The 12,686-nt window shown below is 44.3% G+C and overlaps 1 protein-coding gene across 1 annotated transcript in view; it reads right to left on the bottom strand.

Moving 5' to 3' along the window:
- LOC137561366 (enoyl-CoA hydratase domain-containing protein 3, mitochondrial-like) overlaps positions 1-12,686 on the bottom strand; it is a 36,576-nt gene that overhangs the window by 2,592 nt on the left and 21,298 nt on the right. The window contains exons 3-4 of the mRNA XM_068272662.1: positions 6,241-6,338; positions 4,150-4,350 (exon numbers count right to left, since the gene is read on the bottom strand). Of these exons, the coding sequence (XP_068128763.1) occupies positions 4,150-4,350; positions 6,241-6,338 (299 nt within the window). The remainder of the gene's footprint in view (positions 1-4,149; positions 4,351-6,240; positions 6,339-12,686) is intronic.

The raw sequence follows: 12,686 nt of genomic DNA, 5'->3' as shown, positions 1-12,686 counted from the left end.
ACCCACAACTAATTAATTACATCCTCACACCTACCAGCATGATGTTTGTAATTATATCCCCCTGGGTTCCTTATATTTCATTGCATTGTGCTGAATCAAGCTGCCGACTTCGGAGAAAAGTCGTCCCGTGGCTGCGATTTCAATCGTAAAAATAGCAAAAACTAAAAGGCATAGGGCGGCCGTTTATATATCATTGGAAAGAGGAGAAAGAGAACTTTAAAATGATATGCATCTTTCCATAGTTACTGCACTGCTCAGAGTCCCTTTAACCATTATACCATCCAGCCACCGCTGACAGGATGGCGAGGGCTGGTTTATGTGCTGATGGGGCCCCCTTTGACTCTGAATGGGGCCCCAAGCGACTGCTTTTGTTGCCTGGTCGGTAATCCGGCCCTGGCCCTCCACCTCCCGCATTGCAGCAGAACATGCCTTTCTGTACTGTTCTTGAGTTTCTGTACTTATCTCCTGAGTTTTCTCCTAGGTGATATTTTTACATCCTGTCAATAGAGATGGCTCAAACCTCCCATTTTTGGTTCGCGAACCTCGATCGCGAACTTCCGCAAAAGTTCGGTTTGCATGAACTTTCGCGAATCGCAATAGACTTCAATGGGGAGGCGAACTTTGAAAACTAGAAACATTTATGCTGGCCACAAAAGTGATGAAAAAGATGTTTCAAGGGGTCTAACACCTGGAGGGGGCATGGGGGAGTGGGATACACGCCAAAAGTCCCGGGGGGAAAAAAAAAAAATCAGGATTTGACGCGCAGCAGCGTTTTAAGGGCAGAAATCAGATTGCATGCTAAATTGGAGGTCTAAAGTGCTTTAAAACATCTTGCATGTGTATACATCAATCAGGGAGTGTATTTAGTGTACGGCTTCACACTGACACACCAAACTCACTGTGTAACGCACCGCAAACAGCTGTTTGTGTAGTGACGGCCATGCTGGACTGGTGCGCACCATGGTCAGAGTGCAGGCGATGGCGTTTTTCAAGCTCATATGGTCGGGCTGAGGTAGCTGAATGACAGAACAGTGACTGAGTGTCCAGCTGAACAAATTTGGTCTGTCCACAATGAAGGAACAACCTTATTATCTTGGGTGTGCCCCACCGAGACACTCATATAGCCGGCGGTCATTGCTTCATTGTTATACGCAAGCCCCTTCACCGCGGTAAGGTAGTGATCATAAAGGGGAATTGACACATGTACATGCCTTTTGTTTTGTTGTTGCAGCTGCAGTGCAGCCAGAAAAATTAGGTACACATACCAGAAAAAAACTGTTATTAGTTTTGTTAGTGTTTTGTTAAAAATTTAGGAATCCGCCTGGAGTCCTGGACCCTGTTGGTGGTGCCGGAGAAGGGAGTCCAGTGGCCTGCAGGCAGAGATGCTGTGTGGGGAGCGACTTAGTCTTGGGGCAGGCAGTCAGGTAGAGATGCTGTGTGTGGGGACAGTCTTCGGGCAGGCCTGATTGTGCTTTGCAGACCAGGTATCCGTGGTCAGATGGACCCTTGACCCAACGCTGTGTGCCAGAGATGACACAACTTGCCTTTTTCAACATCACGGTACAGTTTGGGCATCGCCTTTTTTGAGAAAAAATTGTGGCCTGGTATCTTCCACTGCATTGTGTGGCTTTACTTTTGTGTGCTGCTTTTCCTCAGGTGGTCATCCTATTGCAGTTTGTGCTTTGTAATTATGTGCCTACGTAAGGTAGTTGTCCCTACGCGGGTCTTGGTCTTTCCACGGCTCAACTTTAGGTGGCAGAGAGTACAGATGGCATTGCTCTCATCTGAGGCAGACACACACAAAAATTTGGTGATGGCTGCCGACGGAGTGTTAAGTGAGGTGCCAGAATCAGAGCAGGAGGAGGAAGATATGTCACGCTTCCGTGCAGAAGCGGAGGGAGATTAGGTGTTCTGTGTTAAATAGTGAACTTGACAATATTGGGGGTTGATGGCACGTGCCGTCTTCTGAACACTGTAGTTTAGTCGATGAGGGCCGCACGAATTCACAACAGCGCGACCTCGAACAGACCTGCCGGGTTGCTTGCCTCTGGCTCTGCCTCTTGTTTTGTCTATATTGGGGGGAATGAAGTGAAGGGTATGCACTGCCTCGACTAATACAATGTGCAGTGACTAGTATTACACTACAATGTGCAGCTGTCACACAGGTGTAGTTAACAGGTATGCACGGACTGGTATATAAAACAGTGTGCGGTCACACAGGTGCAGTGAACAGGTATGCACGAACTGGTATTACAAATGTGCAGCTGTCACACACACACACACAGGTACCCTGAACAGGTATGCAGTGACTAGTATTACAAATGTGCAGCTGTCACACACACAGGTACCGTGAACAGGTATGCAGTGACTGGTACAGTATATAATATAACACTGCGTGCAGTCACATAGGTGCACTGAACAGGTATGCAGTGACTGGTATCAATACAATGTGCAGTTGTCACACACACAGGTACCGTGAACAGGTGCAGTGACTGGTATATAACACTGCGTGCTTCTGTCACGCAGCTGCAGTAAGCATGAACAGGTGTGCAGTGATTGGTATTACAAATGTGCAGCTGTCACACACACACACACACACAAGTACCGTGAACAGGTGCAGTAACTGGTATATAACACTACATGCTTCTGTCACGCAGCTGCAGTAAACATGAACAGGTATGCAGTGATTGGTATTACAAATGTGCAGCTGCCTGTCACACATGTGCAGTGAAAAGGTAGGCACTGAATGTGCTGGGCCTGGCAGTGGCACAGTAGGAATTAGCAAGGGGCCAAGGGCCAGCTGGGGCTGACTGACAGGGCTGCATATGCAAGTGTCAGTGGGACACAAAAAAAAAAAAAAAAGACACAACAAGAACAACATTAGCTCTCAAAAGAGCTGTTGAGGGGTGCTTTTTAGCAATAAGTATCAGCAAGGAGGAAGCTAACAAGCCTAACAAGAGCCTAACTAAGCTTTCCCTATGTCTCTGCAGCAACTCTTCCTTCTGTAATCACTGTTGCCACACGAGTGAGGGCAATGACCGACGTAGCCTGCCTTTTATAAAGGGGGGGGGGCTCAAGGAGGGAGTGTAGCCTAATTGGCTACCATGTGCCTGCTGACTGTGATGTAGAGGGTCAAAGTTGAGCCTAATGATGTAGTATAGGGTGCAGGTCGAACTCGCAGTTAGTTTGCGGTTCACCGCGAACGCGAATCGGTTCCCCGGAGAACCGTTAGGGCCATCTCTACCTGTCAATGAAATGCTTTTTACACCACAAGCAAGCAAGACAATACTCAAAATGATTTTAACTTGACTTTTTTTGCCAACATTTTCTACTTTTTTCATTGAAAAGTGCTGAAGAGTTATTTTAAAAAAGAAGAAGTTGAAAGATTATCTCCTAGGAGAAAACTCAGGAGAAACATTTAATTGCATATGGGCCCTAGTTATCTGGATAGTTCTGTGAACTTTGCCTCTATCATCTTAATCTGTACCTTGCCTACTTCTGGACTGTGCACTTGCTTTTGAGGTTGTTTTCTGCAACCCCACCAAGGCTTATTATTGCAGGCATGCCTTCATTCCTGACTAACGACTCTCCTGTGCCTCTGCCCCTGGCATCTGCACAACTTTAAAAAAATACCTATCTCCAGAGATTTTACTGTGGGACTTTGCTGTTCCTAACACTTCTCAGATAATAGTCTAGTATGACTACAGCAATACACACAGTTAAACTGCAATTCTAACAATTTCATAGATAATTTCATAAATCCTTTACATCTAAATTGATACTATAGCGAGAAAGATAAAGAGGGTGCCATATATATCTTCCTTTAAACAATACCAATAGTCTAGCAGTTGTGCTGATCTTTTTGGGTTCACTAGTATTTTAGCAGTGCCAGCTTTCCATCCACCAGCCTGACACCTCCCCAATGCTGGGTGCCAAAATTGGTTGAGGATGGAAGTGGTGCTTGGGTAAGGGTGTGGCTGCTTATTTAAAAGCATATATATTCGTTGACCCACAAAATTATGATCTAATCTTCAGAACATGTCAAGATATTGCCATTCAAGCTCAAGAACTATGTACAAGTAATGGAAACAAACAAGAATATACTGCTTACTGTGATTTGACAATCAGTACTAATGAATTCATACAAACCTTTCTAGGCACAGCTCTTCCTAGAGCAACAGCAGGAGTAGAGCAAAAAAGTCCAACATTCACACCTGGTGTAGCAAATTGAGATTTCTCAGATGCCACTGCTAGATCACAGCTAGCCACCAGCTGGCATCCAGCAGCTGTGGCTAGTCCATTCACCTGGGCAATGACAGGAACTGGAATAGTTTGGATTGTTGTCATGAGCTGCAAATAGCAGAAAGAGTTGTGAACCACTGACATACGTAATTTGAAAGAAATTAAATTTAAAATGACGAGTAAAAATAAGATAAGGCTGGTGAGCTGACTAAGCACATGAACAGAAAGTGGTAACTGAGTCTGCAGCTTGTGCAAAAGGAAATTTGGGTATGGTATTCACATATGTATACATTGATTGGTCCATTATCAAGCTGCATCTATTTGCATAACAATTGACATAATCCTGCATGAACTCGGAAATATTTGCATCTCATTGGTCATCCCTATTGACAGGTTGTATGGGGACATAGACAGCACAACACATAGGTAATGTGGTCAGAAGAAAGAAGAGTGGCCTGGAAGAGAGTACAAAGGGAATGGGTGTGTTCAAGTTGAGAGACAATGGGTAGAAAATTCTGTCCATGCAGGCTAGGTTCACAGTGGACAGCTGCATAACTCACATGTTATAATGACTGTGAACTGCAATGGAGAGTGGTCATAGACTTTAATACAAAGCCTGCATGCAGTGAGGCAGAATACCGCAAACCGTTACTGTGAACATGCCCATAGAAATGTATGGGCAGTCGACATGCAGAATTATTCTGCAACCCAACTGACCATTGTGAACAGGGCTGCAGGGTGAGTGCACAGATAAGTGAGAAGCACACTGGGGTTGAGCCCCAGGTGAGTGAGGAAGTAATTGATAGTGGTTATATACAGGAGTTGGGACCTCCCACAGCATCTCTAGCACTCGGTCATCATCATCTGTAAAAATGGTCATTTGATCTCATTACGCCCAATTCCAAGCTGCATACAATTTGCAATAAATCTTCATGCAAGTTGGAATTGTTTACATCTTACTGACCATTACTAATCACAAGCGGCCAGTCACAGCCTGACCTACCTGCTTGGATGTTGGAGGAGCAGGATACAGGAGAGTAGACAGACGGCTTTATAACAGAGCTGGTGAGGAGGACAGTGGTAATGCAGATGTATTTATGTGTCTGGTAGGTGGGAAGGTATAGAGGTGGATGTAAGCTGGATGTGGGTTTACAAGTGGTGTGAGATAATGTGACATATGTACCCCTTCAGGAGCCCCTCATCAAATCACCACTAACCAGGAAAATGAATATTCATAATAGTGATAGGGTGAGGAAAATCTAATGTATCTGGGAGCAGACATATGAGATTTGGAGGAAGTTGGATGCACCTAGCCTTTCAGTAGTCAAGCAGAACATACAGCATAGCTTTATGGTAGATGGAGTGTTTAAATACAAACATACATTCTAAGTTCATCTGAATATTCATGTTTAATGCTATCTATAGACATAATACTTTGGGATTCCAGTAGGAGGCTTCAGTTAGACAGTTTACTAAGCATAACTAAAATGACATGTATCATAATGAAATAAACATGGGTACATATAGTACCAAGCTTAATTAGAACTTGACTATTTCTTTTTTTTATTTTTTCATTGCTAAGATGATTAAAATCAGTGCTTTCTATATGGAAATGAGGCAGGCGAACAGCAGCCAAAGTCTTGTTTATATTGCCTCAGTTTACTTCATGGAGATTGTAAAGCACATCTTACCTGTATATAAAAGTGCATGCTAAACTGAACTTGCATATGAAAGTCTACAAATGTAATACCGCCCTAAGCCTGTGGCAGTACATGAATGGAGGCACAGGCAGATTGCTCTGGGGTGGTTATATGGAAGCTGTGTCTAAGTAGAAACTCTGAGAATGGAGGAATAAAATAATACTCATCTCAGATACTCCTGACAAACCTAGACTACTAATTCATTGTCATGGTGACTGTCAAGAATTCAATTGGCCAGATGAAAAAAAATTTTTGAATGAAAAAATATATATTTATATTTTCCAGACAATAAGTTTACCTTGACACAGGCTTCAAATACTTCTGCATGATGAGCCTTTCCTTGTGCCACAGTAAATTCTTTCAGATTGTGGCCAGAAGAAAACACCGGGCCTTTAGCTGTTTGAAAAAAATAAAATAAAACAGTATGTACTGTTTTGTGGGAATTAAAATGAAAACATTTCTTCTACTACTTCTGCTTTGTTAGGTGCAATTAGAGCATGTTGTTCATGAGATGCAGAGCCAGACTTTATTGGTTCAGTAGCGATTAATTATGCTATCAAGGAATTGCTACTGAAAGGTTATGGGAGTGAGCCCAAAGCAGCATTGGGATTGTGGGGTGATCACAAAAATGATACACCACACCATTTCTGCAATTGATCTGTAGTGATCCTATTTAAGCAAATGAGGGCCAAATCGCAATCACTCTGGGATCAAGGCAAAACAATGCGTTACTCTGGCGTTTCAAAAATCGAGCATGATTTTAGAATCTCCTATCACAACCGCAAAGGGGCACCTAGCCTAACTCTGAATGACTGACTCAGAACAAGAAAATTGTCAGGTGTTTTGACTCTCCTGGCCGGATGCTGGTTTTCAGTGTGAGGTTTGGAAATGTATTTCATATGGGCATCTTTGCTTCTGCAACATCTCTCACCGACTTATTTTTAAATTTCTTGTAGAAATCCTATCTCCATTTGCCAAGCAAATGAAAATTGTATGCGTTCATGAGAAGGGACAATGTCAGTAGTGGCTATAACTGCTAATGCAAGTCTACTGCCATCTACATGTTGCAACTGCTAGAGACATGTGACATATCAATGTCTTTGGAGACAAGTCAAGGTGACACGATACTGCAACAGCAGAATTGATCATGTGACGTGGCCATAACTACTCATGTTTCTGATGGAAGAAGAGGCTGTGCGTGTTATAATGAGTGTTAGTGTTTGAATCTACGTGGTTTGGAACCCAAAAACACTCGTTAAACCACTATTTCCGTACAGAACAGCAGGACAGGGTGCATTTCATTTAACGCTGATACTATAAGTACTGGAGTTAAAGGAAATGCACTTTGTCCTGCTAGTCCTTGCTGAAATGGTGCTGAAAGCGTGTGTTCAGGCACCCAACCATGAATTGCCGAATTTGAACACTAACACTCGTTATAAGCAGTTTTGTAGTTCTGATATTAAGATCCAGCACAGTAGTACATACCAGTGAAGTATTATTATTTATTCATACAATATGATATGTACTCCAAAACTAGTAAATCGCACTCTCACAGCCATGAGTGGTCTGCGCATGTTCAGTGGCATTTTTTTGCCCACTGCGCGAGTGAGGGATGCTCCTGGCTATGGGAGCATGTTGGAGGAAGCATCCAGTATTCATAGCGTGACACAGAGGGAACCGCACAGCACGGAATGACTGTGAGGGACCAGGAAGACTTCAGGGGGCTGAAAGAAGACCTATATAACTGCCCATATAACAGCCTCATTTAACTGGCAATTTTTTTTTTCAGTTACAGTTTCCCTTAAAGGGAACCTGAAGCAAGGAAAATTATTTAAAATAAACACATGATGTAGTGCAAATGAATATTACATACTAACCTCACCGTCAGTTCCTCTCAGAAGCTCACCATTTTCTACTTACAGTGATCCCTTCCAGTTCTGACAATATTTTGTCAGAACTGAAATATACCAGTTGCTGTCAGTTATATATCAGCAGCTGTCAGTTACAACTGAATGTGCAAGGTAATGTCCATGTTTCCCTATGGCTCAAGTGGGTGATTTTACAGTTTAACAGTGTGCTAACCAGGAAGCTGTTATGGGGTAATGGCCATTTTTAAAATGGAGGGACGGAGAAATCCATTGATCACAGCGGACAAATGGGACGCAGGAGAGGAGAAAGAGATTGAGGAGTAGACTACACTGGAAGGTAAGTATGACCTGTGTATGGTTATTTTTATTTTTTATTTTCAGTTCAGGTTCTATTTAAAGTGGACCTGTACTCTTGCACAGGACACAAGGAAAACAGAGAAAAATGCACCCGAAGAGCCTGTCTAATTCCCCATACCCACGTAATCACAAGTATAAATTATCTCTCAGCTGTGTCAGCACAGAAATTTGTCTGTCCTTGACAGACACAGTTAATATGTAAACACGGGAAGTTAACCCTTTGCTTCCATTAAATCAGGAAGTAGACACACTGCAGATTTATTGCAGGAGTTCTGTAAGCTTTAAAGCCTCATCTACACGCGTAGATGAGGCGGCGATGTTCCTTATCAACCGAGCCGCTGATGCATCTCGATTGATAAGTTCTGACAGGTCTGATCTGTGAGCCGCCGATCCCCTGCTCGTTGGGGACAATGGCAGGGAATCGAGCGGAAGATAAGCGGCGCCGGGGCGGGGACGAGCGGGGGATCGAATCAGACGCACGCGCGACGAACGGGGACGCAGCGGGTACGCGCGGGTATGCGGAAGAGGCGATCCGGCGGCTAATCGAGCCGCAGGATCGCCTCCACATCTCCACATGTAGACGGGGCTTTAAGGTTATTATGCTGTTGCTTATCTTTCAGAGCAGAGAGGAAGTTCTGAGTTCATGTCCTCTTTAAGTGAAGTAACAGGCTGAGGCCAGGGCTGGCGGACAACAGTGTAGACAATGGAACAGGCCAAGATCACAACAAAACCAGATGAGCAGGGAAGGTCAGACAACAATAGCCTCAATTCACTAAGCTTATCTCCTGTCTTTAATAACTTCTAGAGTAGTCACCATGGTGATAAGGCATGTAGTATTCAGGAAACATTTTACCTCAGGCAAACCTAAAGTTAACTCTTCTGTCTTTAAGTTAACTCTTCAATCGTTAAAATAACTCCACGGTTAAAAAAAAGGCTGTTTATTAACTGCGTGTGAAAATAACTACAGAAGAGGTAAATTAACTACAGAAGAGGTAACTTAAAGGGATACTGTAAGAGGTGATCGGGGGGAAATGAGTTAAAGTTACCCGGGGCTTCTAATGGTCCCCCGCAGACATCCTGTGCCCGTGCAGCCACTCCCCAATGCTCCGGCCCCGCCCCTGGTTCACTTCTGGAATTTCAGACTTTAAAGTCTGAAAACCACTGCGCCTGCGTTGCCGTGTTCTCGCTTTCCCTGATGTCACCAGGAGCGCACGGCGCAGGTACAGACCATACTGGGCTTGCGCAGTAAGCTCATGGTGCCATCAGCGGGAGTGAGGACACGGCAACGCAGGCGCAGTGGTTTTCAGACTTTAAAGTCTGAAATTCCAGAAGCGTCCCAGAGGCGGGGCCGGAGCATCGGTAAGTGGCTGCGCGGGCACAGGATGTCTGTGGGGGACCATTAGAAGCCCCGGGTAAGTTTAACTCATTTTCCCCTGACCCCCCTACAGTGTCCCTTTAAGGAATGAAGAGATAAGATAACTATCTTACTGTGTGGAGTTAAGTTTTCTCTTGCCTTATTATCTCCAGCATGATCTTAGTGAATTGAGGCCAATTTATCGGAATTTGTCTGAGCAACAGATCAAAAGTAGTTAGGCAGTCAAAAGTTACAATGTATAACATACACAACTGACAAGGTTCAGGTTAATGCACCCAAAAGTGGCAGAAAAAAATAGTACTGAGTGCTGCCATAAGGAAGTATCTCATATGAAAGAGAACAGACTTTCCATCCAAATTCTTCCCAAATTAACTCTAGTTCTGTTCACTCTTCTCCCTTTTCCCTACCAAAATCCAGGGGGATTATCTGTCCATTTCATGGAGAGCTAACTATTGAAGTCAGTTGTATAAAGTATAGCATATACCAGATGTGAAAAAGTTATGATGATTTAATATCTAGAAAATATTGATAATTTACCACCTTGCATCACATCAGATGCAAGCAAAGATCTGAACTAATATCCCCCTCCCCCACTGCAGTACAAAGCTATGGAGGCATGCATGCATTCCACTCCCACCCTGCTTGATCCCACATAGAGCAGCCTTTCCTGATCAATGTTTATTTGTCAAACTAACCACTTCAGCTCGAGAGCAATTTTCACATATAGGCGCTGCTCCCATTTATTCGCCAATAACTTTATTACTCCTTATCACAGCTAAATGATCTATAGATTGTTTTTTTCAGGACAAATTCAGCTTTTAGTATGTGTTAATTTTGTTTAGTAATCACCTTATTTTCTATGCATTTTAAAGGGAAAATAAGGGAAAATTGAAAAATCAAACTATTTCTCCATTTACATCTATTATAGCTTTACATTAACCTCCCTGGCGGTCTATTAAAACTGCCAGGATGGCAGCGCAACACTTTTCTTTTTATTTATTTTTTAATCATGTAGCTAGACTAGCGCTTGCTACATGATAACCGCTGTGCAGCGGCATCCCCCCACCCCTTCTGATCGCCTCAGGCGATCAGAGCAAACAGGAAATCCTGTTCAGAACGGGATTTCCTGTTTGGCTTCCCCGTCGCCATGGCGACGATCGGGATGATGTCATCCACGTCATGGCGTCTGGGGGAATCCCGAACCACCTCTTACCGCAGCCTGGCGTTAATTGGCCAGGCTGCGCAAGGTGTCTTGGGGGGGCTCTAATGCGGCGGGTAGCGGCGAATCGGCACGGAGCAGCGGCGATCGGCTTGTACACGCAGCTAGCAAAGTGCTAGCAAAAAGCGAGCAAATCGGCCCACCAGGGGCTGAGAAATCCTCCGCGGCGGCTTAGGCCGAGCTCAGCTTGGGCTTACCGGTGAGGAGGTTAAACAGTGCTGACTATAAGTTAAACCCACTAATTTTATTTGCTCATCCATGCTGGTTATTGCAACATTTAGATTATGTTCCTAGCTTTTTTTGCTTTCTCGTTGTAAACTATCAATGATTACAAGGCCTTATTTTGAAAAATAGTATTATACTCTCTTGGCATACACATTTAAAAAGCCAGGTTCCTAAGGTAACAATATATGTTGTTTCTTTCATATTCTGTCACTTTGTTTTCATTTTACAAGTCTTTTATTTTGGTACAGAATATGCAAAATTTAATTTCTTTTGGTTCAGTTTGTGACTAAAAAAAATACAGGAGACATGCGCCTCAACCCTAATACTCTTTAAACTCTATTCTACTACTTATCACTGTTAAAATGATACCACATATGTCTCTTGTAGTGTTGCTAAAACTTTCCCAAGTTTGATCATAATTCTGAAAATGACTTTTTTTATGTTTGATTTTGTCCCTACCTATTTTTCATGTGACGTGGTTCACAGCTTTTAGACACACCAAAATGTATTCTACAACTCGTCACGGTTAAAATGATACCACATGTGCCTTATTTAGTAGCAAACTGCTGCTGCACTGTCCACAACACTGGACAAATATATTCTTCCAGGTAGGCTTAAGTGGCGAATCTAACACTGATTGAGGGGACTTCATATTTTATAAAGAGTACTTACCGTATATACTCGCAAGCAAGCCAAATTTTTCACCCTCCAAAAGTGGCCCAAAAGTTGGGGGGGGGGAGGGGGGGAGGCTTGCTCGCGAGTCATGTGCCAGTATGGGTAGGTGAAGTTCCAGAAAGAAGTCGGCACACCATCCAAAGATTATTCGGGTGCTTGACAAAGTGACACAGGCTATGCCAACATCAATACAATGTTCCAAGGATTGTCAGCACACCGTTTTCTAATGCAGTGTTTCCCAACCGCTGTTCCGCGGCACACTAGTGTGCCGCGGAACGTTGCCTGGTGTGCCGTGCTCTTATCCCCCCTCCCGCCCGTCCCTGCGGCCGCCGCTGTTATTACCTTAGCAGCGGCCGCTCTCCCCTCTCCAGACCATGTATATGCTAGCAGCGTATCTCCGGCTGCTCTGTGTGATGCACTGATGCGGAAGGAGGCAGGGCTCGGTTACCATAGTAACGGCGATACATATCGCCGTTACAGGAAGTCGCTGCCCTCCTTTCTTCCGCATCAGTGCATCACACAGAGCAGCCGGAGATACGCTGCTTGAATATACACGCGCCGGAGAGGGGAGAGCGGCCGCTGTTAACAAGGTAATAACAGAGGCGGCCGCGGGGACGGGCGGGAGGCACTAAACTGGCTATACTGGGGCACTATTCTGGGGTACTATGCTGGCTATCCTGGGGCACTAAACTGGCTATACTGGGGCACTATTCTAGCTATACTGGGGCACTATTCTGGCTATACTGGGGCACTATACTAGCTATACTGGGGGGCTATACTGGGGCACTATACTGGCTATACTGGGGCACTATACTGGGGCACTAAACTGGCTATACTGGGGCACTATACTAGCTATACTGGGGCACAATACTGGCTATACTGGGGGGGCTATACTGGGGTACTATACTGGCTATACTGGGGCACTATACTGGCTATACTGGGGCACTATACTAGCTATACTGGGGGGCTATACTGGGGCACTATACTAGCTATACTGGGGGGCTATACTGGGGCACTATACTGGC

This window comes from Hyperolius riggenbachi, chromosome 3 (genome assembly GCF_040937935.1).
Source record: "Hyperolius riggenbachi isolate aHypRig1 chromosome 3, aHypRig1.pri, whole genome shotgun sequence".
Taxonomy (NCBI): domain Eukaryota; kingdom Metazoa; phylum Chordata; class Amphibia; order Anura; family Hyperoliidae; genus Hyperolius; species Hyperolius riggenbachi.
This window is presented reverse-complemented; position numbering and strand designations above follow the sequence as displayed.